The sequence below is a fragment of the Pinus tabuliformis genome, chromosome 1_1 (genome assembly GCF_031772625.1).
Source record: "Pinus tabuliformis cultivar Carrire ecotype Pingquan chromosome 1_1, CPIR1, whole genome shotgun sequence".
Classification (NCBI taxonomy): domain Eukaryota; kingdom Viridiplantae; phylum Streptophyta; class Pinopsida; order Pinales; family Pinaceae; genus Pinus; species Pinus tabuliformis.
The window spans coordinates 137,730,478-137,755,433 of record NC_142297.1 but is presented as its reverse complement, the minus strand read 5'-3'; the positions used below and the strand labels follow the sequence as shown (position 1 = coordinate 137,755,433).

At 38.4% G+C, this 24,956-nt stretch overlaps 1 protein-coding gene across 1 annotated transcript; it reads left to right on the top strand.

The window, feature by feature from the left end:
- The first annotated feature begins 4,050 nt into the window (after positions 1 to 4,050).
- Positions 4,051 to 5,079, top strand: LOC149212018 (uncharacterized). Its single transcript, XM_089388536.1, has one exon. It carries the CDS (start codon positions 4,051 to 4,053, stop codon positions 5,077 to 5,079), a length of 1,029 nt encoding a protein of 342 aa, XP_089244662.1.
- Positions 5,080 to 24,956: the final 19,877 nt, after the last annotated feature.

Genomic DNA, 24,956 nt, shown 5'->3' with positions numbered 1-24,956 from the left:
TTTTTTCTTTTTAGCTAGGTAAGCACGCATGAGGGATTTGAACCAGTGACCTATCGCAAGGAGTGCCTTAACAACGCACCCATTCACAGTCAATCCAAAGCCCTGTGGGCCAATTTAATAGTAGTATTAATAATATGATATTTTAGTTTTTTCTTTGAATACATATTTTTTTATGAACTGAACATGAAATTTAATAAGTTAATACAAGTTTATTATTTATGTAGTTCATATGCGTTGATAGACATCATTTTGATATGCTAATTGAGTTACAAAATATGTAAAATGCACTTGATCGGTGTATGTCAACAACATTTACTAATGTGGTTATGTTAGTAGACGATTGATGTGCATGGGAAATATTTATAGACCAAGATTGGATGTGATTCATGTTGGTTGACGTTGGTTTCCAAACATTTACCATGGTCGATAATGGTAAATCAAGGTAGCCAAGAGTTGTTGATGGTTGACCATGTTGAAGAACTTGGGAAATATTTATAGACCAAGATTGGATGTGATTCATGTTGGCTGACGTTGGTTTCCAAACATTTACCATGGTTGGAAATGGTAAATCAAGGTAGCCAAGAGTTGTTGATGGTTGACGATGTTGAAGAACCTTGATAAGGTTGACTATAGTTGAAAAGTTGAGAGAGGTTTAAGAGACTTGATTAAGATTGACCAAAGTTGACCATGGTCAATGATTAATGAAACAAGATATTTATGTTACATGAATCTAATAATGTCACAATAATGTTGATGACCATTACATTCATGTTAAGTTAATGCTGGCCAACATTCACCATGGTTACCAATGTTTAACAATAGATGAATTTAATGCAGTTGTTAACCTAGTAAAACCCTTTAGAAATTTGATTATTACCCCAATAAACATAAGCCAACTGACTAAATATACTAAAGCAAATAAACTTATATTATATAAATATAATGATATTATATATTTATACTACAAGCTACATTATCTTAACCAGACAATGTATTTAAGTGAAAGAATATTTTTACCAAAATTAAATTTAAGATCTAATAAATAATCTCTTAGTTGAACAACTTAAAGATATTTTACAATAACCAATACATTATATAAGGTGGACTATCCCATATTAAATATAAAACAATTAAGGGTTAATATTTCCAATGCCCTGTTCTTAATGTTTTGTCTATTATATATGCATAAATTTCTCTATCCATTTAGAAATATCGTAGATTTTAAGCTGCACAAAACTCTCTTTTAACCTCTTTTATACATAGTATGGTTCAACATATAACTGCTTCTAAATTAATCATATGATATATATACATATATATATATATATATATATATATATATAGATATATATATATATATATATATATATATGTTAATCTAAAAATTCTCTTGTACTAAAACTAATAATTAAAATAGTACTACACTTCTGTTTTTAGGCCTCTCAGGTACTACCTTCGAGATGCTCAAATTACACTCATTTTCCATCCTATGGAATGCCTTGATTAGTGCATCCTTATTAACGCTTTTTCATCCACTGAAGTGGTTGAGTAATTGGAGAACCACGGTGCTAGAATCAACTCTCCACATGACAGCCACCATGAAATTGAGGGCTAATAAAAGAGTCAGTGTCTTATACAAAAGTCAATGATAACTGCTAAACTTGTAGTTTTTCTTCAATTGTATAAGAATTCACTGCATCTGCTCATTAGCAAGGATTCTAGCTGGTGTGAGTGTTGAAGGAACTTAATGTTTATTACGGTTTTAATCAAAAATTAAAATAAAGTTATTGTTACAACGGGCCAAAAATAAAATTGTTAAAGAAAAGGAATAAAGTCGATCAATTAAAGGATGACTCCAAGATCACAACCAACACTCGGAATAATAGAAAACCTTCATGATTCAGAATGGTTTGATTAATAATGGGAAAAGGTGTGGTTATGAACAATTTAATTAGTGAGTGATTAAAGAAAGAAAAAAATAGTCCTAACTTATCTAGAAATTTTCTTTTTCTTCAATTATTTGAATTTGTTTTATTTTCAAATATTTTCAGTGTCTTGGTACAAAAATCGGGTGGCTTTTGATGCAGGAGCATCCAGCTCCGAGGAGATAGAAGGTGGTTGACTGTCTCGTAGAGAGAACAAGAACAAGCCAAAGACTACATGCATAGCTGGACAGGTTATTAGACTTGTCGTTGTTTTTTATTTTCTTTATTATTTGTTTCATTTTCCCAGAAGGTCGTTAGAGACCATAGAATTACAATTGTGAGTTGTTTTAGTTTAGGAGATAATCAACAGTTAATTAACATTTTTGTAAAAAGAAACTGGTTGGCAGTTGTACAAGTTCTGGTTGGACAGTTCAACCGAAAATGGAAGCAGTTATGCTTTCCAGGTGTTAAAAACAGAGAAAAAAATAGTGAGGGAGAACCTCCGGCACAAGGAATGCACAGTGAAACAATCCTCTGTAATACAAACAAACAAATATTTGCTTTGCCAACAAATGATCCACTGTTAACTATTTTATACGCATTCATATTTCTTTCTGTTATGTTTTAAAACGCATTTGAAACGACAAGCTATCAAGCTGTAACAGGACACGAGAAGACCAAAAGGTGTTGCTACAGATAGCCATACCCAGCAAACAAAAGTGAAGAACCATTCAACTGTCGCCGACAACAACCAGGTACCGAGAATACAACATTTTTTTCATTTCATTTATAAGTTAATGCAAATACAGAACACAGTGGGGAAAATAGTTTAATGTGATTCACCACATAATCACCGTCTGTTACAAACAAAGCACACTACAAATTTTCTGAGCGGATAGCACTCGCCGAAAAACAAACTCTTTCAAAACGTAGCCATTTAAATTAATACAACAGAGCAGGGCTATACGAGCCACAGAACGTAGAAGGGAGCACAGTCAACTACGACTCAAAATGTTGCAACCATAACAGAACAAGAACCAAGACATCCGAACCCTCCATAACCTAACAACCAAACTATGGTCGGAAAGACCCTACCCGTTTTACGAGACTGGTTGGGTTCGAACTGATGACCGAAGATTGAGAGTGAGCAAACCCTCGGCGACCAGCCACCTTAGCAACCTGCAAGTGAAAGTGGATGAGGGTTAGTACAGAGCACGGGAAACGAAAGACGAGATAACACAACGGATGAAAGAAGCCATGAAAGTCACAACACTTACCAGTAGTTGACAAGGTGACTCAGCAGAACCGAACCGAACAAACCAAGCCTGAGACAAGGAGTGGAACCGTAAGAAACTGTAACAGAAGTGGAGGCAGAGTAAAACATAGAGCCATTGCATACCTTTGGAGGTGAGGACGAATGCACCGAACTGGAAGCACCGAAATTGAGGATACACTGTCAAAGTTACAAGCCAACTAATTATCAGAGCTGAGAAACAATCCATGTGACAGAAATTGCCCACAAGAACAACCAACCTACCATCGCACAGAGCAGGGAATCAACAGGGTTATCGTTTGCATAGAAAGTTCATGCACATAGCAGAGAAAGCCCGAAGGCACCGACAAACCACAACGGAGCAGAGCACAGTAAACCACCAGTAACCCACAACGGAGAGGCATTCAGAATCGAGCACAGTGAACCTCCAGCAAAAACCACAACAGAGCAGAGCTCAGAGCCGAACACGGTGAACCACCAGCAAACCACAACGGAGCAGAGCTCGGAGTCGAGCACGGTGAAGTAACAAAGTGACACAAAAACGAGGAATAGGGTTTAACAAAAGGCGGGAGCGGCTAGACCGGAAAAACCGACAGGTGGCGACCCTCAACCGGAGAGGAGGGACAGCAATCAAAACCCACAGATTGCAAACGAGTCAAGGCATACGGAGGATTGATATCATTACACATAGACACGACAGCTAACCTAACCAAAGGTTAATCACCGAAGGGTCGAGAGGGCCTGTAATTATTGACGTGATTCCAGCTACACACGTTAAGTTCCACACGTTTGTAAACGTTGGGGGCTGGGCCATCAAAAGTGGTATCAGAGCAAGTTGTCGAGTAGGAGCAAATGGAGGTTGGCAGAAGAGGAAGAGGAAGAGGAAGAGGAAGAGTGGTCCGGAGGATAGCAGAAGAGGGACTCCGTGAGGAGATTCGCGTTTTGCGTGAAAGATTGGCAGTAGTAGAAGCTGGGGGAAGGAGAGACCCAGCAGATGATAGTGATGAAGATGTGGCAGAACCAGAAGACGAGTTTGAAGGGGTGACACCGGAATTCCGGTTATTAAAGTCAGTTTTGTTGTCCAGTCATAAGCCAAAGCATGAGCTACCCACTTATGACGGAAGTTTGTCTGCAGATGTGTTACTGGATTGGTTGAGTGAAGTAAATAAATATTTTGAGTTTGAGGAAACCAGTGAGGACAAACAAGTGAAGTTCGCCGCCACAAAGCTAAAAGGACATGCGTCCTTGTGGTGGGACAACATTCAGGCGGAAAGGAAAAGGCTACACAAACAGCCTATAAAGAAGTGGGCCAGGATGGAGGCAAAACTGAAGGAGAAGTTTCTGCCGAAAGACTATCAGATCATGTTGTATAGACAGGTGCAGAACTTGAAACAAAGAGGGATGACTGTTAAGGAATTTACAGAAGAATTCTATAAGTTGAATCTGCGAGCAGGGTATGTGGAAGATACCCCAGAAAAGACAGCCAGATTTGTGAATGGGTTGAGGGGGGAAATACTGGATGAAATCGGTATCCTCTCGCCCAGAACTTTGGATGAAGCTTACCAGTTTGCACTAAAGGCGGAGGAGAAAATTAACAGAAAACAAAATGCCAGGAGAGGAGGCGGAACTGGCAGAGGGAAAGGTAAGGTTTTTGGCAGAGGTAGAGGTACAGGTTCAAGTGAGGAAGGCAGTGGTTCTAAGTCTGCTGGCACAGCAGAGAAGGACAATAGCACTAGAGGAGGACAACCGGCTCAGCGAGGGCGAGGAAATGGTCGGCGCAGGGGAACTGTCCAGTGCTATCGTTGCCACAAGTTGGGACACAAGTCGTATGACTGTCCTGAAGGTGAACCGGTAGGTGGAAGAGGAGCTTATGTTGCTTAGTCAGAGGATGCTGAGGCAGCACCTCAGGAAGTGGAGAACGCACCAGAGACGGGTGAAGCTTTGGTGTTGAATAAGGTGTTGTTAAAACCAGCAAAAGAAATTGCAGAACCTGACCAGCGAAAGGCTTTGTTCCGAACTGTTTGCAAGTCACAGGGTAAGTGCTGCAAGCTGATCATCGACAGTGGAAGTACCGACAATTTAGTGGCTGTAGAGATGGTGGAGAAACTGGGATTGAAAAAGTTGAAGCACCCCACTCCCTACAAAGTGTCATGGCTGCAGAAAGGACATCAACTGTTAGTTGATGAACAGTGTGAGGTGGAGTTTCAGATAGGCAGGTATAAGGATAAAATTATCTGCGATGTTATGCCAATGGATGTTTGTCATATACTGCTAGGATGACCCTGGCAGTTTGACAGAAGCGCAGTTCATGACGGAAAAACAAATTGTTATAAGTTTGTCAAAGATGGGATCAAGCACACGCTTGTACCCATCAAAGAGGAAAGTGCAGCTGAAACCAGTGGGGTGAAAGCATTGTTGATGGGCGGAAAAGAATTTATAAAACAGATTGAGGACAGTGATGTAAATTTCGCTGTCATAAGAAGACCAAAGGCAGTGATATTGCATACACAGATTTCAGATTTGCCCGAGGAAATCCAAAAGATGTTGCAGGAATTTGGAGACATCGTGGTGGATGACCTTCCGGATGAACTACCACCCAGGAGAGGTATTAGTCACTGTATTGACTTAATACCACGGGCAAGTCTGCCAAATAAAGTAGCTTATCGTATGAGCCCTAAGGACCATGAAGAAATCAAGAAAGAGGTCCAGGAGTTGTTAGACAAAGGATTGATTAGAGAGAGCATGAGCCCCTGTGCAGTACCAACCGTTTTGGCTCCAAAGAAAGGAGGAGAATGGCGAATGTGCACGGATTCCAGAGCCATTAACAAAATTACTGTTAGGTACAGGTTTCCTTTACCAAGAATGGACGATATGATGGACTGTTTGAGTGGGGCGGCTTATTTCTCGAAGATTGACTTGAAGAGTGGATATCACCAGATCCGAATTCGGGAAGGAGATGAGTGGAAGACAGCTTTCAAGACGAATGAAGGCTTATATGAGTGGCTGGTGATGCCATTTGGGTTGAGCAATGCTCCCAGTACGTTCATGCGCCTGATGAATGAGGTGCTGAAGGAATTCATTGGGAAGTTCGTAATAGTTTACCTGGATGACATTCTGATTTTTAGTAAGACTAAGGAAGAACATTTCAGGCATGTTCGAAGTGTGTTGAGGAAGCTGCAGCAAAACAAGCTGCTGATCAATCTGAAAAAGTGTACCTTTTTTCAGCGGGAGTTAGTGTACCTGGGTTTCGTAATTGCAGAAAATGAACTGAAGATGGACCCAGAAAAGGTGGCAGCTATAGTTAGCTGGCCTTCTCCAAGAAGTTTATTTGAAGTCTGAAGTTTCCATGGACTAGCAAGTTTTTACAGGAAATTCATCAGGAATTTCAGTGAGATCTGCGCACCTATGCTGGATACGATCAAGAAGGCAAATCAGCCTTTTCAATGGACCGAAGCAGCAGAAAGTGGTTTTCAGATTTTGAAAAGGAAGATTACCGAAAGGTCGATATTGAGGCTGCCTGACTTCAACAAACTCTTTCAAGTTCGTTGTGATGCCAGTGGTACAACCATTGGGGCAGTACTTAGTCAGGAGGACAGACCAGTCGCATATTTCAGTGAAAAGTTGAACGAGAGTAGACAGAAATACTCAACCTATGACAAAGAGTTCTACGCAATTATACAAGCATTAAAGCATTGGAGGCATTATCTGTTAGGTAATGAGTTTGTTTTATTTACGGATAACTTTGCATTACACTACATTATGCAGCAACATAAATTGAACCATAAGCATGCAGCATGGGTTGAGTACCTGCAGAATTTCACATTTGTACTAAAACATATTAGTGGGCAAGCGAACAAGGTGGCAGATGCGCTGAGTAGGAGGACCCTACTCTTACAGGAAAGTACGATGCAGGTTTTGGGCTTTGAGCACCTGAGGGAACTGTATCAAACAGATGCAGATTTTAAGGAGGCCTATGAGGCTTGCCAAAACCCTCTGTTGAGAAACAGTAGCCTGTGGTTGGACTACAATTTACAGGAAGGGTTGCTGTTTAAAGGAGGACAATTATGTATTCCCAACTGCTCTATGCGAGAGAACATTATTCAGGAAAAACACAGTGGGGGTCTGGCTGGACACTTTGGTATAGACAAGACAATTGCACAAGTACGACATTTCTATTTTTGGCCAAAATTGCAACGGGATGTACAAAGGTACGTGAGTAGGTGCAAGGTTTGTCAACTGGCAAAGGGTCACAGTCAAAATACAGGTCTTTATTTACCATTACCCATTCCGAGCCGACCATGGGACTCCGTCAGCTTGGATTTTGTTCTGGGCTTGCCTAAGACACAGCGGGGTTTCGATTCAGTAATGGTTGTGGTAGATCGATTTTCAAAGATGGCGCACTTTGTACCTTGCAAGAAGACCAGTGATGCTACTTATGTAGAACATTTGTTTTTCACTGATCGTTCAACTACATGGACTTCCAAGGTACATCATCTCCGACAGGGACGTAAAATTCACTGGTCATTTTTGGCAAACCCTGTGGAAAAAGTTGAACACCCAGTTACAGTTCAGCTCCGCTTATCACCCGCAGACTGATGGCCAAACTGAAGTGGTAAACAGGAGTTTGGGAAATTTGCTCCGGAGTTTAATAGGCGAGAATTCACGGACGTGGGACCGTGTACTAGCTCAGGCGGAATTCGCATATAACGATTCACCTAATCGCAGCACCGGTTATAGTCCTTTCCAGATTTTGTACGGCATGCATCCACGCGGAGTGCATGAATTACGAGATTTGGGGAAGCTCGAAAAACGAAGTGCTGATGGGGAAGATTTCGCCCAAGCAATGAGCAACTTACATGAGCAGGTAAAGCTGAAATTACAGGACAACAGTCAAAAGTATAAACAGCGAGCTGATTCAAAGCGTCGGGAAGTTCAGTTCAACGTTGGAGATGAAGTCCTTGCGTATTTACGTAAGGAGCGGTTTCCAAAACGGGAGTACAGCAAGTTAAAATTTAAAAAGATCGGTCCCTGCAAAATCATTCGCAAATTTTCTGCAAATGCCTATGAGCTACAGTTGCCACCAGGGATCGGTATTTCTCCCATTTTTAACGTGGCAGATCTGTTCCCTTATGTCGTTGATCCGGAAGACAATACAGCAGCAAAGCCACCGCGGGACACCAGTTGTGAGGAAAGTTCATGGATGAGACAGATGCCAACGGCACAACCCCTTGAGATCGACAGGATTATTGACACACAGGTAGCTAGGCGCACGTGCAGGAAAGAATATCTGCGATGCTTGATCAAGTGGAAGGACCGTCTGATAGAGGACAGTTCGTGGCTCAACGCAACGCAGATACAGAAAGCAGGCTATTCTGTCGACGACCTCATGGAACGGAGCCATGACTTTTTGCCACCCCGGGAGCCTGATGCAGGAGCATCCAGCTCCGAGGAGACAGAAGGCGGTTGACTGTCTCGTAGAGAGAACAAGAACAAGCCAAAGACTACATGCATAGCTGGACAGGTTATTAGACTTGTCGTTGTTTTTTATTTTCTTTATTATTTGTTTCATTTTCCCAGAAGGTCGTTAGAGACCATAGAATTACAATTGTGAGTTGTTTTAGTTTAGGAGATAATCAACAGTTAATTAACATTTTTGTAAAAAGAAACTGGTTGGCAGTTGTACAAGTTCTGGTTGGACAGTTCAACCGAAAATGGAAGCAGTTATGCTTTCCAGGTGTTAAAAACAGAGAAAAAAAAATAGTGAGGGAGAACCTCCGGCACGAGGAATGCACAGTGAAACAATCCTCTGTAATACAAACAAACAAATATTTGCTTTGCTAACAAATGATCCACTGTTAACTATTTTATACGCATTCATATTTCTTTCTGTTATGTTTTAAAACACATTTGAAACGACAAGCTATCAAGCTATAACAGGACACGAGAAGACCAAAAGGTGTTGCTACAGTTAGCCATACCCAGCAAACAAAAGTGAAGAACCATTCAACTGTTGCCGACAACAACCAGGTACCGAGAATACAACATTTTTTTCATTTCATTTATAAGTTAATGCAAATACAGAACACAGTGGGGAAAATAGTTTAATGTGATTCACCACATAATCACCGTCTGTTACAAACAAAGCACACTACAAATTTCTTGAGCGGATAGCACTCGCCGAAAAACAAACTCTTTCAAAACGTAGCCATTTAAATTAATACAACAGAGCAGGGCTATACGAGCCACAGAACGCAGAAGGGAGCACAGTCAACTACGACTCAAAATGTTGCAACCATAACAGAACAAGAACCAAGACATCCGAACCCTCCATAACCTAACAACCAAACTATGGTCGGAAAGACCCTACCCGTTTTATGAGACTGGTTGGGTTCGAACTGATGACCGAAGATTGAGAGTGAGCAAACCCTCGGCGGCCAGCCACCTTAGCAACCTGCAAGTGAAAGTGGATGAGGGTTAGTGCAGAGCACGGGAAACGAAAGACGAGATAACACAACGGATGAAAGAAGCCATGAAAGCCACAATACTTACCAGTAGTTGACAAGGCGACTCAGCAGAACCGAACCCAACAAACCAAGCCTGAGACAAGGAGCGGAACCGTAAGAAACTGTAACAGAAGTGGAGGCAGAGTAAAGCATAGAACCATTGCTTACCTTTGGAGGCGAGGACGAATGCACCGAACCGGAAGCGCCGAAGTTGAGGATACCCTGTCACAGTTACAAGCCAACTAATTATCAGAGCCGAGAAACAATCCATGTGACAGAAATTGCCCACAAGAACAACCAACCTACCATCGCACAGAGCAGGGAATCAACAGGGTTATCGTTTGCATAGAAAGTTCATGCACATAGCAGAGAAAGCCCGAAGGCACCGGCAAACCACAACGGAGCAGAGCTCAGAGACGAGCACAGTAAACCACCAGTAACCCACAACGGAGCGGCGTTCAGAATCGAGCACAGTGAACCTCCAGCAAAAACCACAACGGAGCAGAGCTCAGAGCCGAACACGGTGAACCACCAGCAAACCACAACGGAGCAGAGCTCGGAGTCGAGCACGGTGAAGTAACAAAGTGACACAAAAATGAGGAATAGGGTTTAACAAAAGGCGGGAGCGGCTAGACCGGAAAAACCGACAGGTGGCGTCCCTCAACCGGAGAGGAGGGACAGCAATCAAAACCCACAGATTGCAAACGAGTCAAGGCATACGCAGGATTGATATCATTACCCACAGACACGACAACTAACCTAACCAAAGGTTAAACACCAAAGGGTCGAGAGGGCCTGTAAGTATTGACGTGATTCCAGCTACACACGTTAAGTTCCACACGTTTGTAAACGTTGGGGGCTGGGCCATCAGCTTTTGACATAACTATTAAACTTGAAGTTTTCCTCAAACTACAAGCTTATCAGCTCACCAGCAATGGTTCCAGATGATGTAAGTGGTGAAAGAACCTAATCTCTATGACCGTTGTATTTGAAAACTAAAATAATCATTACATCTGCAAAAATTAAAATAGTAAAAAAGTGAATAAATCCTTAAAAAGAAAGTTGAGCAATTAGAGGCAACTCCATGATGACACCTAGCATACAAAATAATAGGAAAACCTTAATGATTCATAATGGTTTGATTAATAATGAGAAAACATGTGGTTAAGAATAGTTTAATTAGTAAGACATTAAAAAAAAGGGATTTCTAACTCATCTAGCATTTTGAGATTTTCATATTTTTTAATTTGGTTTATTTTTGGAATGTTTGAAATGGTTTAAAACAATAAACAATTCTAACTTCAAAATTAACTGAAATAAAATCATTCTACTAAAAGCGGGACATTAAAATGATATAAAATCTAGTTGGCACACGCAGCCACCAGTTAATGATGCTTACCACCTGTCTCCTATGTTTAACCCCGAACCTAACTTGTGCCTTTCAGAACACAAGTAAATCGAGCATATTTTAAATGGGCCGATATTTCTGTCTAATATTAATATCTAAGAGTCCACTTCAATAGAACCCTAGGTAGGATAGGAGGTGACGTGGAGGTAAAGAGTTCGCCCTTTGAAATCTCCATTAGCGCTTTTCCTCAAGTTTTTGATGCGAGTAGCATCCATATATCTGTTTCTCTTGTTGATTCTACTAATGGGGAAACCTTTTGATCCTCACTGTAGATATCTGTTTTCTTCCATCGTCTATCTGCTAGGTTGAGAACCACACACACGGCTGCAAATCTTGAATTCTCTGTCTCGCTCATTCTACAGCCACCTTCCAGCGCACATATTTCGGTTCGTACAACCTCCAACAACTCAATGCCATCTGTCCAACAACTCGCTCAAACAAACTCCGCACCGCTTTGTTATATCTTCTCCCATTTTCCTCCAATTTTAATTTTGAATTTTGGAAACCCCACACAACGTACTCCTTAAATATCTTGGAGACTAGCTTTATTTTATATTTATTACATTATTGTCAGCTACTCAAGCAGGGTTGTTTTATTTGCCATTCTTCTTACACCTTTTCATAGATAATCAAAATCTTTGTACTAGTTTCTCTTAGATTTACGACAGCCCTTTCTTCTTAATTATGATAAGCAATCTTCGGTGATGCATATGATATGGACGTGTGCAGTTCATTCATTGACATATAGTTGCAAGATTTATGGTAAAAACTGAGTCAAAGCCCTTTTTCTCTTTTTAAAAGACTCTAAGTGATTTGCTTAGATCTCTTCAAGATAGAGAATACGTTTTTCTATTTGTCGATTGTTTTGTCTCGTTTTAATCGTAGTATCTAAGAACCCAACATCATTGTCGAAGAAATAACTACCTAAAAAGGTGTATATTTTGTTAGGAAGAATTGGAGGAACAAATTTGACTGCGATGGTGTGTTTTCGAACATCTTTCGCCCCTTATGAGGAACACTGTCCCCAGTGTTCATCTCTAAATTATGAAAATACTGTTGTATAAGCATTCCACATGAAATTCTCTTCTTCCCAGGTGGCTTCTTTTGGGCCAAAGTGCTTCCATTGTACTTTAACCTGGGCGATGGATCATTTCCACAAGGTTGTTTGTCTTTGCTTGAGAATAGGAAGAGGTTCTGCAAGAAATTATCCTTTGGTTTGACCTGCACATTTTCACAGATTGTCATCAGAAACTTTCAAAGAACAAATTATACACTACTTGTTCTATTAACTCATTTACCTATACATTTTCCCAGTTAATTATATGTTGAGGGTTGTAAACATATTCTTTAACAAGGAGACATGAAAAACATTGTGAACCCAGATTTGGCTTGGTAATGCGAGATTGTACACTACAGGTCCAATTCGTTCCAAAACTTGAAAAGGACCACAATACCAAAGCGCTAACTTAGCACAACCCATCCACTGCAAGGTACTTTTCGTTGGCTTAACTCGTAAATACACGTGATCCCCCATCTAGAACTCCTTGTAAGTTCTTCTTTTATCCGCATAAAATTTTGTCTGTCCTAGGCATATTTTAAGTTCTGGAGAAATTTTTTTAACCGTCTCCTCCATCTCGAGTAACATATCGGGACCCAGTGTTAGTCTATTGACAGGACTATTCTAATCTATGGAAACCCTGCATTTTCTTCCATACAACACCTCAAAGGGACTCATTCCCAATGACTCACGGTGTCTGTTATTATAAGAAAACTCTACTAAGTGGAGGTAATTTCCCACTTATGCGGTTGTTGCATCAAAAAAATTCTTAAAATATCTTCTAAAATTTGATTCACTCGCTCTGTCTGACCATCCGTCTAGGGGTGATATGCGGTACTAAATTGAATCTATGTAACCAGTCCAGAAAAAAAGAGTTTTCCAAAATGTGGATGTAACATCCCTGTCAGAAATTACCACCTTGGGTATTCCGTGCAATCTTAAAATTTCTCTCAAAACAATATCTGCAATTTCAACAGTTTTATAATTTGATTTTACCGGTATGAAATGAGAGGTTTTCCTTAGCTTATCAACCACCACCATAATTGAGTCATTTTACTTCTTGGTTCAGGGCAAACCCATGATGAAATCTAAGGTAATTATCTCGGATTTCCACTCAATAATGGGCATTCGTTGGAGTAGTCTGGCAAGGTGTTAATGTTCCGCTTTCTTTGTTTTTCTCGGTAAATCTATTCTATTCTATTATATACAGGAAAACATTACATTCACAGAGTCAGTTTGCCCAAGGCCAACTGTGGCTCTTTGGACCAGGATTTCTCAGTACAAAACCAGCCCTCGTAGTGGTAGCGCAACTAGACAGAACTACCCACGTAGGGGCATTGTCACATGACAGTGCATCCAGACCAAACAAAATCATCCCGCTCAGGGGCACCAAAGCAAAAAAGTACATCCCTCGCAGGGGCATCAAAAGACTTTCAGCGAATTCCCTTACAGGCCATACAAACATAGCAAGAGCAGACATAGACATAGACATAAACCATAAAGACATAGACATAGACATAAAACCAAAACAAGACCTGAGAAGTTATGGAGGAAGAGAGATTGAACCAGTGGAAGGCTATTCCTCCGGCTTCTCGTCGACCACCCTGCACCATCCATACCCTGCAGTGGGGAAGGAGTCCCAATCTTCGACAATGTTCTCCTTGGAAGTCGACGCCTTCTGAGCCTGAGGGCAATTAGGAGCTTGCTTGGGTGCCCCCGCTGGTCTCTCCTCGTTGTCTTCTGAGCTTCCACCTGGGAGCTTCCCCTTACTGCGCGGACCTCTTTCATCGTCCTGAGTTTCCTCGAGGAATAGAACCGAAACATGTGCATTAATGTGGGGTTTATCCATCGAGCTGCCGAAGGTGAAGATAGCGGAGCCGAAGGCAGGTAAAGGATCCGGATCAGAATTTGGGCTGCTCGCGTTCATGAATTGGCTTGCCTGGAGGGGAGTGGCCTCAGCACTTCTATGGCAGTGACAGCGGCAACAGTGGAGATGGGGCTCTGTGACTGGAGGACGAGAAGACCCTCCCCGAGCAGAACCTCGACGACTAAGCAATCTTTGTCGGGGTCTGACCATCTTTGCAGGAGCACCGGGGGCTTGGAGCAATGCTGAGACAGAGGACCTTCCCAGCTTGAAACGACACCCAGCAGAATTGAAGCGGCGCCCAACAGACCTGGGACGACACCCAATAAACTAGAGACAACAACCAACAGATTTTCCAGGCTTGAGACAGCCCTCAACGACTTGGAAGCAGGCTTTAACAGCAAGAGCTGTAGCCTGGATGACAATACTGCATGCAAGAACCTGAACTTCGTGACCCAAGCACTGAGCGTGAACCTGCTCCAATCCATCACCCTTTTTAAAAACTTCAACATTCCCTCGAGAACTGTTCTCCATAACTGTGATTTGCAGTCGCACCAATTAACCGGACACTGCATTGAATAACCTCCGCTTTCACCTGTACACTTATTCCTCGGCGGCGAGAAACGAATTGAATGCCAAGCTTATGCTCGAGGCAGCACATGGCTGGCATGTGGCTCCTCACTGCCACCCGTCCTTTCACCCGCATCCGGGGCTTAATGTTCCACTTTCACTAACTAACACTCCAAACATTTAGCTAAATATTTAGTAATATCTTTTCTTAAACCCAGCTAGAATTAACCTTTCTTGATAGTCGAAAGTAGTTTCTGGCATCTTGGGTTGGAAGCATACAATTTCCTATGAAATTCATCTAATACCAATTGTTTGACAAAACTTTGATCAGGAACATAAATTTGGTTTCTGAAAGTTAGCTATTTATTCAAATTTATGCCACATTCATATTTTCCCCCCTTATTCTAATCATTAATTGCCTCCTGCCAAAGAAAGGCATACTCTGGGTCTTTAAGAGATGCTTCTTTAATTATATCAAGGAGATTTGATTGCACTTGACTGAATTACATCTCATATATACAATGCATTTTTCTTCTTAATCCAACACCAACCCGATTTTCTTTCCCCTTAAGGTACTTGATTTCAAAGTTAAGTTCGCTTAAGAAGGCTATCGACCTGGCGTGACGGGCTTCTAAACTGGATTGGTTAAATAAATTTGTAAGACTACTATGGTTTGTCAATAGCATAAATTTCTTCCCAAGTAAATAGTGTTACCACATTTTACGTGCATGCACTACTACTGTTAATTCAAGATCCTAAGCAGAGTATCACTGCTCATATTCCTTCAATTTGTGGGATTCATTATCTATAACTTTCTCTTCTTGTGTTAATACTTCGCCAACGCGTTCCTCACTTGCATATGTGCAAAAAACAAAAGATTTCTCTGGGTCTATCACCTTTCGTACATGTACCGTAGTAAGTAAATGTTTTAATTTTTCAAATCTAGTTTGCATTCAGGTATCCACCAAAAATTCTCCCCTTCTTTTGTAATGAGGTCATGGGAAAATCAAATTTTGAGAATCCTTCAATGAACCAACGGTAGTAACCAGCTAGGCCCAAGAAGGACCTAATATCAACAACATTCTTCAGGCTAGCCCACTCCATAATGGTCTTAATCTTCTCCGAATCTATTGCTATACCCTTTTCTTATATGACATGACCAAGATACTGCATCTGACTTTTGTAAAAGTCACACTTTATATACTTAGCATACAGTTGATTGTCACACAGGGCCTAAAACATAATCCTCAAGTGTTTTTAATGTTCCACTTGATTCTTGGAGTAAATCAATATATCGTCAAAAAAAATTAGCACAAACTTATCTAAGTGTGGCTGAAAAATACCATGCATCAGACTCATAAAATTGTTCAGGGCATTCGTAAGACCAAAAGGTAACACCATGAACTCATAATGCCCATAACGAGTTCGAAAAGAAGTTTTACAAATGTCTTCTTTCTTAATCCTTATTTGAATATAGTCAAATCTTAGATCAATCTTCGAGAACACACTTGCTCCTTGATGTTGATCGAATAAATCATCAATTTGTGGTAAAGGGTATTTATTTTTGATACTCAGCTTATTCAACTAACGATAATCAATACATAATCTTAAAGTTTCATCCTTCCTCCATACGAACAATACGGGGGCTCCCTAGGGTGACACACTAGGGTGGATGTAACCTTTATCATGTAGTTCTTGCAACTATATTTTCAGTTCTGTTAACTCATGTATGCTCATACGATAACAAGTTCTGGAAACAGGAGTTGCACGTGGAACTAGGTCAATCGTAAAATCAAAATCTTGTTTAGGTGGTAACCTAGGTATGGAATCAGGAAACACATCAACAAAGTCTTGAATGGCAGGAATATCTTCTAGGGAAGTCATTTTTCTCTTGGAATTTGTGTATCCTACCTATACAACATAAACCTGACAACCCTTCCTAATGCATTTCCCGAGCTAGTTAGTAGTAATATAACGTAACTTATTTGTTTTCTTAATTCCTTGAATTTCCTTCCTCTGTATCAATTCAGTAAGGTAACTAACATATTTTCCCTTACAATCTACTAAGGACCAATGTCCTTCCAACCAATCCATCCCTATTAGCACATCATATGAACCCAAAGGGAGTATATTTAGATTAACGTAAATCTGTTGTCCTGAAATATTTACAGGACAATGTTCTATTTTTGCAACTACCCTTCTCTTCGCCCCTGTGGCTAGTTGGACTAACCCAGGTTTTTGAAATTTATTGCTTTGCAGATGGCACGTCTATACAACCTTAGGACTAACATAGCTTAAACTAGCACCGTGATCAAACAAAACAAATATAGGTTGATTAACGATCATACCTTCACACTCAATCATTGTGGGTTGGTATTCTGCTTGATGGTCGTCAAGCACAGCATTAATTTTGGGCGTACTCCTCACCACCTCCCCAACTATGGAAGCTTCTTTCATGTTCGAAAATTTTCCTGTTCTCACCCTATGTGGATAGTTTTTGTAATAATGGGGTTCTCCACACCCACAGCACTACAAAGGATATTTTTTGTTGATCATTAACAGGCTTATTGACTCCATTAGTATACCTGTTTTTAGTAGATGCTGGGACCTTTGACTGATTCCTTGCTAGAAATTTACTAAAGGGCCTTTGGTGTACATTTCTTCCAGTGGTAACTTGTGCCTATCTATTTGTGGGAAAATTTCTTCCCCTCCAATTCAAACCTCCTTTTGAACCCTCACTCTTCTGTTTCATTTCCTGATAATAGATGTGAGCTTTCCGCACCACATCTTTCATCGTCTTTGGGTAATCAAATTCTAGCTTTTCCTTCCTAAAGTTAGGTAGACTACTAATAAAACATTGGATCTTGGCCTTTTCCTCCTGCATATATGTACATACCGTAATAGGGAGGTAAATTGTTTTACATACTCGTCCATGGTAAAGGCTCCCATCCTTAAATCATGGAACTCCTTTCCTTTTTCATCATAATAACATTCTATTAAATATTTATCCTTGAAATGCATTTGAAATTATTTCCATGTGACTTGTTAATTAATAAAGTGATAGTCATGCCTTGAGTTTATCATTGTAGTCATAGTTATGGAAATATTTATTCATGTTTATTAACCATGTTTCTGCCACTTTCTCATACTCAATTTCAAATATTGAGGGTTTTATCTTTTTGAATTCCCTTTGTAGTTCAATTCTCTATCTTTTTGTTTTCCTTTGTTCAAAAACATTATGAGAACTTCCTTCTTCGTCCTCCTCATGTCTTTCCCCCGACTCATCATTATCTTCCCCTTGATGGATTGTCATAGTTTTCTCTCCGTTACTAGCACTGGGTTCTGGCCTCATTGATTCTGTCAGTCGAATGAACTTTTTAGGATCCTTTCTTGTGCTTGCCATAACCTTTTTTTGTTTTTCCTCAAATTAGTAATATCACCACGTAACTGTTGAACGGTTTCAAGTAGGGCTGCATTGGCATGTCGATATTCATCTCTCAGCTATATCCACATATCAGTGTTGGAACCTACATGAGCATCTCCTTGTTGGTTTGGTGGTCTAGGACCCCTCTACATTCTGCTCTTTGGTTCTTATCTCTTTGTGTTCAACTATTCACGTTCACTTAGTTTGTTTTATATTGGATTTATATATATCCAATAATCCTCATTGTTGTGAAGAGAGCTCTGATACCACTTGTAACAAACATTACAACTAATATAATTACTATATATATATATATATATATATATATATATATATATATATATATATATATATATATATATATATATATATATATATATATATATATAATAGCATGCTTTTACCATACTAACAACTATGGCATTCCGTGGAATTTGAGGTTGACAAGGCATGGTTCATTGATTTATGAATTTGTTTTATGGAATTTCTCGACTTAAGAAAATCCTTCAGCGCATAGTACACATTTAAACTTGGTGATTTAATTATCTGGTGCCCAACTCCAAAAGGATTTGATATCTTGAGACACATGGCATTACCTACAGAAACCGATCACGGCTTGGGGATCTGACGGTCCTCGGAAACAAGGGTTTTTTGAGGTAACCAACTCCCCTGCCTTGTGCCTTGAACGAGGTCATTTGGGTTTTTTGTGCCTCTGTTTGTTTTCTCTGTAGCTGGGTAAAATGTTCTCTATGGCAATGTGGGTCTTTTTCTATCCTAACCGTGGTCACTGACAAGCTGCAATAGTTTCTAGCCATCAGGTAACTACGCACAGTTTCTCTTTGCAGGTTTGATTATCGTTAATATCACTCATTCCTTTCTTTAAGTGCATAAATAAGAGTTCTGACCAAACTATGTTGAACTCTGTAGGTGGTTCCTCCTTCTGCTCGCTCGTTATCTTGGGATGGAAGTGAATTTAGAAATGCTTGTCCTCACCCAGGTAAGCTCTGTGATACTAACAGATTTTTGGGATCTATGTCTTCATCCGAGATAAATGAGCAAAGTTTAACCATGGGTTCATGGCTTATTGGTGCAGGTGGGCTTCACAACTCCAGGCCTATCTCACAAGTAATCTTTTGGTTCAATTTTTATCTACCAATTGTTACTATTGTTAGTGAGGTTCCTCCTAACATCATTTTGATTTTGGGTTGTAGGTACCTCCTCTTGTCGAACCTTCCTTCCTAGCGTTTCGGCCTCTAGAGGAATGTACTCACGCTTCTTTTGTCTCTGTTTCCTTCCAGGTTGGTTTTAATACTGAACCCATGACGGATTTATATTTTCACAAACCTTTCGGTTCCCTCACTATTTCGCATGAGATTGTCTGACCGAGTCATTGCCATGGCTTTCTTGGGTAGTGGTGTTTTGGAGGCTCTCACGCCTCGGGCCCGAATGGGTTTTTAACACTAGATTGCAATGCAAATGTGCTTGTAATTTATGAACACCTCCTGGTATAAGGATTAATGTATTAATTTTTTTTACTAAATTGTGAACCAAGGTTAGATATAGTTCCCTATGGGAAAAGTTTGATACATGGTTGATCGACTAACTCAGCCAAGGGTTTGATGCTTGTTTAATTTATGATTTCCTGCATAATGGATTTTTGCTAGTAAATTCTTCAAAAGTTGAATCTTGTGTCAATGGAAGGGTTGAAAGTAGTGCTTTCTTGGTTAATAGATGATAACGTGAATTCCGTTCGAACTTCTATGCTTGTTATATTTGATTGTCTCAAATTATATCTGGTCTTCGCAAGGTCTGTGCATGGATTATTTTTAATTAAATTATGATTATGTGGAGGCTACAACAACACTTTCCTCCGAGACTTAACTGTTTATAGCCTGACCATTGATTCTGCATTGATGTTTGGTTAATATTGATAGGAATGACTAGATTTTCCCTTGAGTTTTAACATTGTTTTCATGTATGCAATTTTGTTTTTTCCCTCATGCGACTGTTTGAGAGATTTCTAGGTTTTTAATTCATTCTTTTCATGCATTATTTGAATTATATTTTGTCCAGATTACAATTATTGCACACACAGAATGGTAATGGTTCTTTGTTCAAGTACATAGTTTAGTTCGTTCTAGTCTAAGACACATAACATATGACTCTTTATTACCTAATAGACACAATCTTTATCTGTTAATAATCATCTACAACACTAACAACACCATTTTTTATTAATAATTAAGATATAAAAGTTTAGGTGCTTATCTCTTCACTGCCTTGTAGCTTATAGTTCCTCTTCAGGAAGATCTCACCACCCAATCGTGAGTCTGGAAATTACGTCTAGACTCTCCCTTGCACTCTTCCTCCTTCGAACAATAGTAATGAGGTCTATCACAGTCTGATATCTTTAAGACTGTACTCAAATTTCCCACTGGTTTATTCCACCCAGCTCAAGGAATTTCTGATAGAATTATTTGCTCTCTTGACCAATCTGATATTTTCCTCTCCTCTATTCTATAGCCCCCAAGGCCTTCCTCGAAATCCTCTTTTGAGGAGATAGGTGAGTAACCACCTTAACTGCCTTAGGAGGTTAACAACTATTTCTTTAAGTTCTTGTAAAAAATAATTTAAATCTTAATATTCATACTTGTAAAAATGTTCTAGCCACCCATCCATAATTCTTTAATGTTAGAGTATTTGATGACAAACACATAATAAAAATAAAGTGATAAGTAATAAAAGTAACGCAAGTTAAATGTTCGTGTAATGTAGGGTGTTACATAACCATAATTCTATGTTGGTTATGGTGTAAAATTCAAATATTTGAACAATTTTTAGGTGGGTTAAATATATTTTATATTGAAACATCATCCATTTTTAAATTTATATGAAAGGCGTCAAAAAAATAACCTATAAGAACAAATTTTCTAAATTTTTTCAATAATAATATTAATAATATGATTTAATAGTAGTATTAATAATATGATTATAATTTTGCTTTTCAAATATTTTGATTTGAATTTCTTTTAAATGTATTTAATAATAATATTAATAATATGATTTAATAGTAGTATTAATAATATGATTATATTTTAGTTTTTCTTTGAATATATATTTTTTTATGAATTGAATATGAAATTTAATAAATTAATACAAGTTTATTATTTATATAGTTGGTATGGGTTGATAGACATCATTTTCATATGCTAATTGGGCTATAAAATGTGTAAAATGCAATTGATTGATGTATGTCAACAACATTTACTAACGTGGTTATGTTACTAGACAATTGATGTGCATGGGGCAGATTTATAGACCAACATTGGATGTGATTCATGTTGGCTCACGTTGGTTTCCAAACATTTACGATTGTCCACAATAGTAAATCAAGGTAGCAAGAGTTGTTGATAGTTAGACAAGATTTTTTGATGGTTGACCATGTTGAAGAACCTTGATAAGGTTGACTATAGTTGAAAAGTTGAGTGAGGCTTAAGAAACTTGATTAAGATTGACCAAAGTTGAGGATGTTCAATGATTAATGAAACCAGATATTTATGTTACATGGATCTAATAATGTCACCATAATGTTGATGTTTATTACATTCATGTTACTTTAATGATGACCAACATTGACCATGGTTATCAATGTTTAACAATAGATCAAGTCAATGAAGTTGTCAAGCTAATAAACCCCTTTAGAAATGTGATTATTACCCAATAAACATAGGCCGTGACTAAGTCTACTAAACCAAATAAACTAATATTATATAAATATCATATATTCATATATTTATACGACAAGCTACACTATCTTAACTAGACAATATATTTAAGTGAAAGAATATTTCTACCAAAATTAAATTTAAAATCTAATAAATAATCTCTTAATTGAACAACTTAAAAATATTTTACAACATCCCATACATTATATAATAAAAAATATCGGGTTAATATTTCCAACACCCTGTTCTAAATCTTTTGCCTATTATATATACATAGATTTTAAGGTGCACAAAACTCTCTTTTAACTTCTCTCATACATAGTATGGTTCAAGATAAACTGCATCTAAATTCATCATATTATCTATATATATATTAATTTAAAAATTCTCTTGTACTAAAACTAATAATTAAAATAGTACTACACTTCTCTTTTTAGGCCTCTCGTACTATCTTCGAGATGCTCAAATTACACCCATTTTCCATCCTGCGGAACGCCTTCATTAGTGCATCCTTACAAACGCTTTTTCATCAACTCAAGTTGTTGAGTCATTGGAGAACCACAGTGCCAGAATCAACTCTCCACATGACAGCCGCTTGTAGTTTTTCTTCAATTGTATAAGCATGCAGCGCATCTGCTCATTATGAAGGGTTCTAGCTGGTATGAGTGGTGAAGGAACTTAATGTTTATTACTGTTGCAATCTAAATTGAAATAAAGTTATCGTTACAACGGGCCAAAAATAAAATTGTTAAAGAAAAAGAATAAAACAGGAAGAGAAAGTCAATCAATTAAAGGAAGACTACAAGATCACAGCCAACACTCGGAATAATAGAAAACCTTCATGATACAGAATGGTTTGATTAATAACGGAAACGGTGTGGTTAGGAACAATTTAATTAGGGAGTGATCAAAGAAAGAAAAAAATAGTCCTAACTTATCTAGAATTTTCTTTTTCCTTCAATTATTTGAATTTGATTTATTTTCAAGTATTTTCAGTGTCTTGGCACAAAAATCGGGCGGCTTTTGACATAACTATTAAACTTGCAGTTTTCCCCAAACTGCAGGTTTATCTGCTCACCAGCAACGGTTCCGGGATGCTGGAAGTGGTGAAGGAACCTAATGTCTATGACCGTTGGATCTGAAAACTAAAATGATCATTACATCAGCGAAAATTAAAATAGTAAAAAAAGAATAAATCCTTAAGAGAAAGTTGAGCAATTAGAGGCAACTCCATGATGACACCTAGCATACGAAATAATAGGCAAACCTTAATGATTCAGAATGGTTTGATTAATAACGAGAAAACATGGGGTTAGGAACATTTTAATTAGTAAGCTATTGAAAAAAAAGAAAAGAATTTCTAACTTATCTGGAATTTTGAGATTTTTATGTTTTTTAATTTGATTTATTTTTTGAATATTTGAAATGGTTTAAAACAATAAAACAATTCTAACTTTAACAATTAACTGAAAATAAAGTCATTCTACTAAAAACGAGACATTAAAATGATATAAAAGCCAGCTGTCACACGCATCCACCAGTTAATGATGATGCTTACCACCTGTCTCCTATGTTTAACCTGAACCTAACTCGTGCCTTTCAGAACACAAGTAATTCGAGCATATTTTAAACGGGACGATATTTCAGGCTAATGTTATATCTAAGAGTCCACTTCAATAGAACCCTGGGTAGGATAGGAGGCGATGTGGAGGTAAAGAGTTCGCCATTTGAAATCTCCATTGGCGCTTTACCTTAAACTTCCGATGCGAGTAGCGTCCATATATCTGTTTCTCTTGTTGCTTCTACTAATGGGGCGACCTTTGATCCTCACTGGACATATCTGTTTTCTTCCATCGTCTCTCTACCAGGTTGAGCGCCACACACACGGCTGCAAATCTTGAATGCTCTGTCTCGCTCATTCTACAGCCACCCACCAACTAGCGCACATATTTCCGCTGGTACAAACTCCAGCGACTCCACGCCATCTATCTAACAGCTCGCAAACTCCGTACCGCTTTGTTATCTTCTCCCATTTTCCTCCCATTTTAATTTAGAATTTTAGAAATATCTAGGAGACTAGCTTTCTTTTTTATTTATTACTTTATTTTCCCCTACTCAACCAGGGTTGTTTTATTTGCCATTCATCTTACTCCTTTTCACAGATAATCAGAATCTTTGTATCAGCCTCTCTTAGATTTACGACAACCCTTTCTTCTTAATTATGATAAGCAATCTTCGGTGATGCATATGATATGGACGTGTGCCATTCATTCATTGACATATAGTTGCAAGATTTGTGGTAAAAACTGAGTCAAAGCCCTTTTTCTCTTATTAAAAGACTCTATGTGATTTTGCTTAGATCTCTTCAAGATATAGAATATGTTTTTGTGTTTGTCTTTGTCTCGTTTTAATCGTAGTATCTAAGAACCCAGCACCATTGTCGAGGAAATGACTACCTAAAAAGGTGTATATTTTGTTAGGAAGCATGGGAGGAACAACTCTGATTGCGATGGTGCGTTTTTGAAATTTCCCTCATTGCGAAAAACTGCACGCTAGTCACAAAAAGGGCCAAGAAGATTACCTTCCACATGTAATAGAAGTGGGTTTTCTTCCGTTGCGTTTTACCAAAGTTCTTAGTCAATTCTAATCTTTAAAAATCTATCAATGAGGACAAGTATTATGCTTCAATGAGGACAAGTATTATGCTTCAAAGCTTCTTGAACGCCCTTATACTCTACAATGGCATGTGTCAATTTGATTTGTGCTCTTAGTTGGATCGTGTCGTTGGCATTGAAAAGAAGCGCTAACCAATGGTATCATAAGCATTTTGTTTCCCTCTCTAAAGAATGTTATCTGACTAATATTCATTACTATTAAAGTGCATTATATGAGTTAATATGTGCAAGGATCCTTCGGGATTCATTAAATTATTGTCAAAGTCTTTGCATGACTCGAAGATAACTTTTTCATATTTTGAAGTATGGTAAAATTATTAATAATGTTTTCTTAATTAGTAATATAATAAAGTAGGTCAGAATTTTATTAAAATTTTCTATAATATAATAATTTTAGAGATAATTTATATTATTTCTATAATATAACATTTACAGAGATATTTTATATTATATTAATTTTAAATACATATTTTATATTATATTAATTTTGTTGTATTTAAAATGACATGTTATTTAAATATTGTCATAAAGT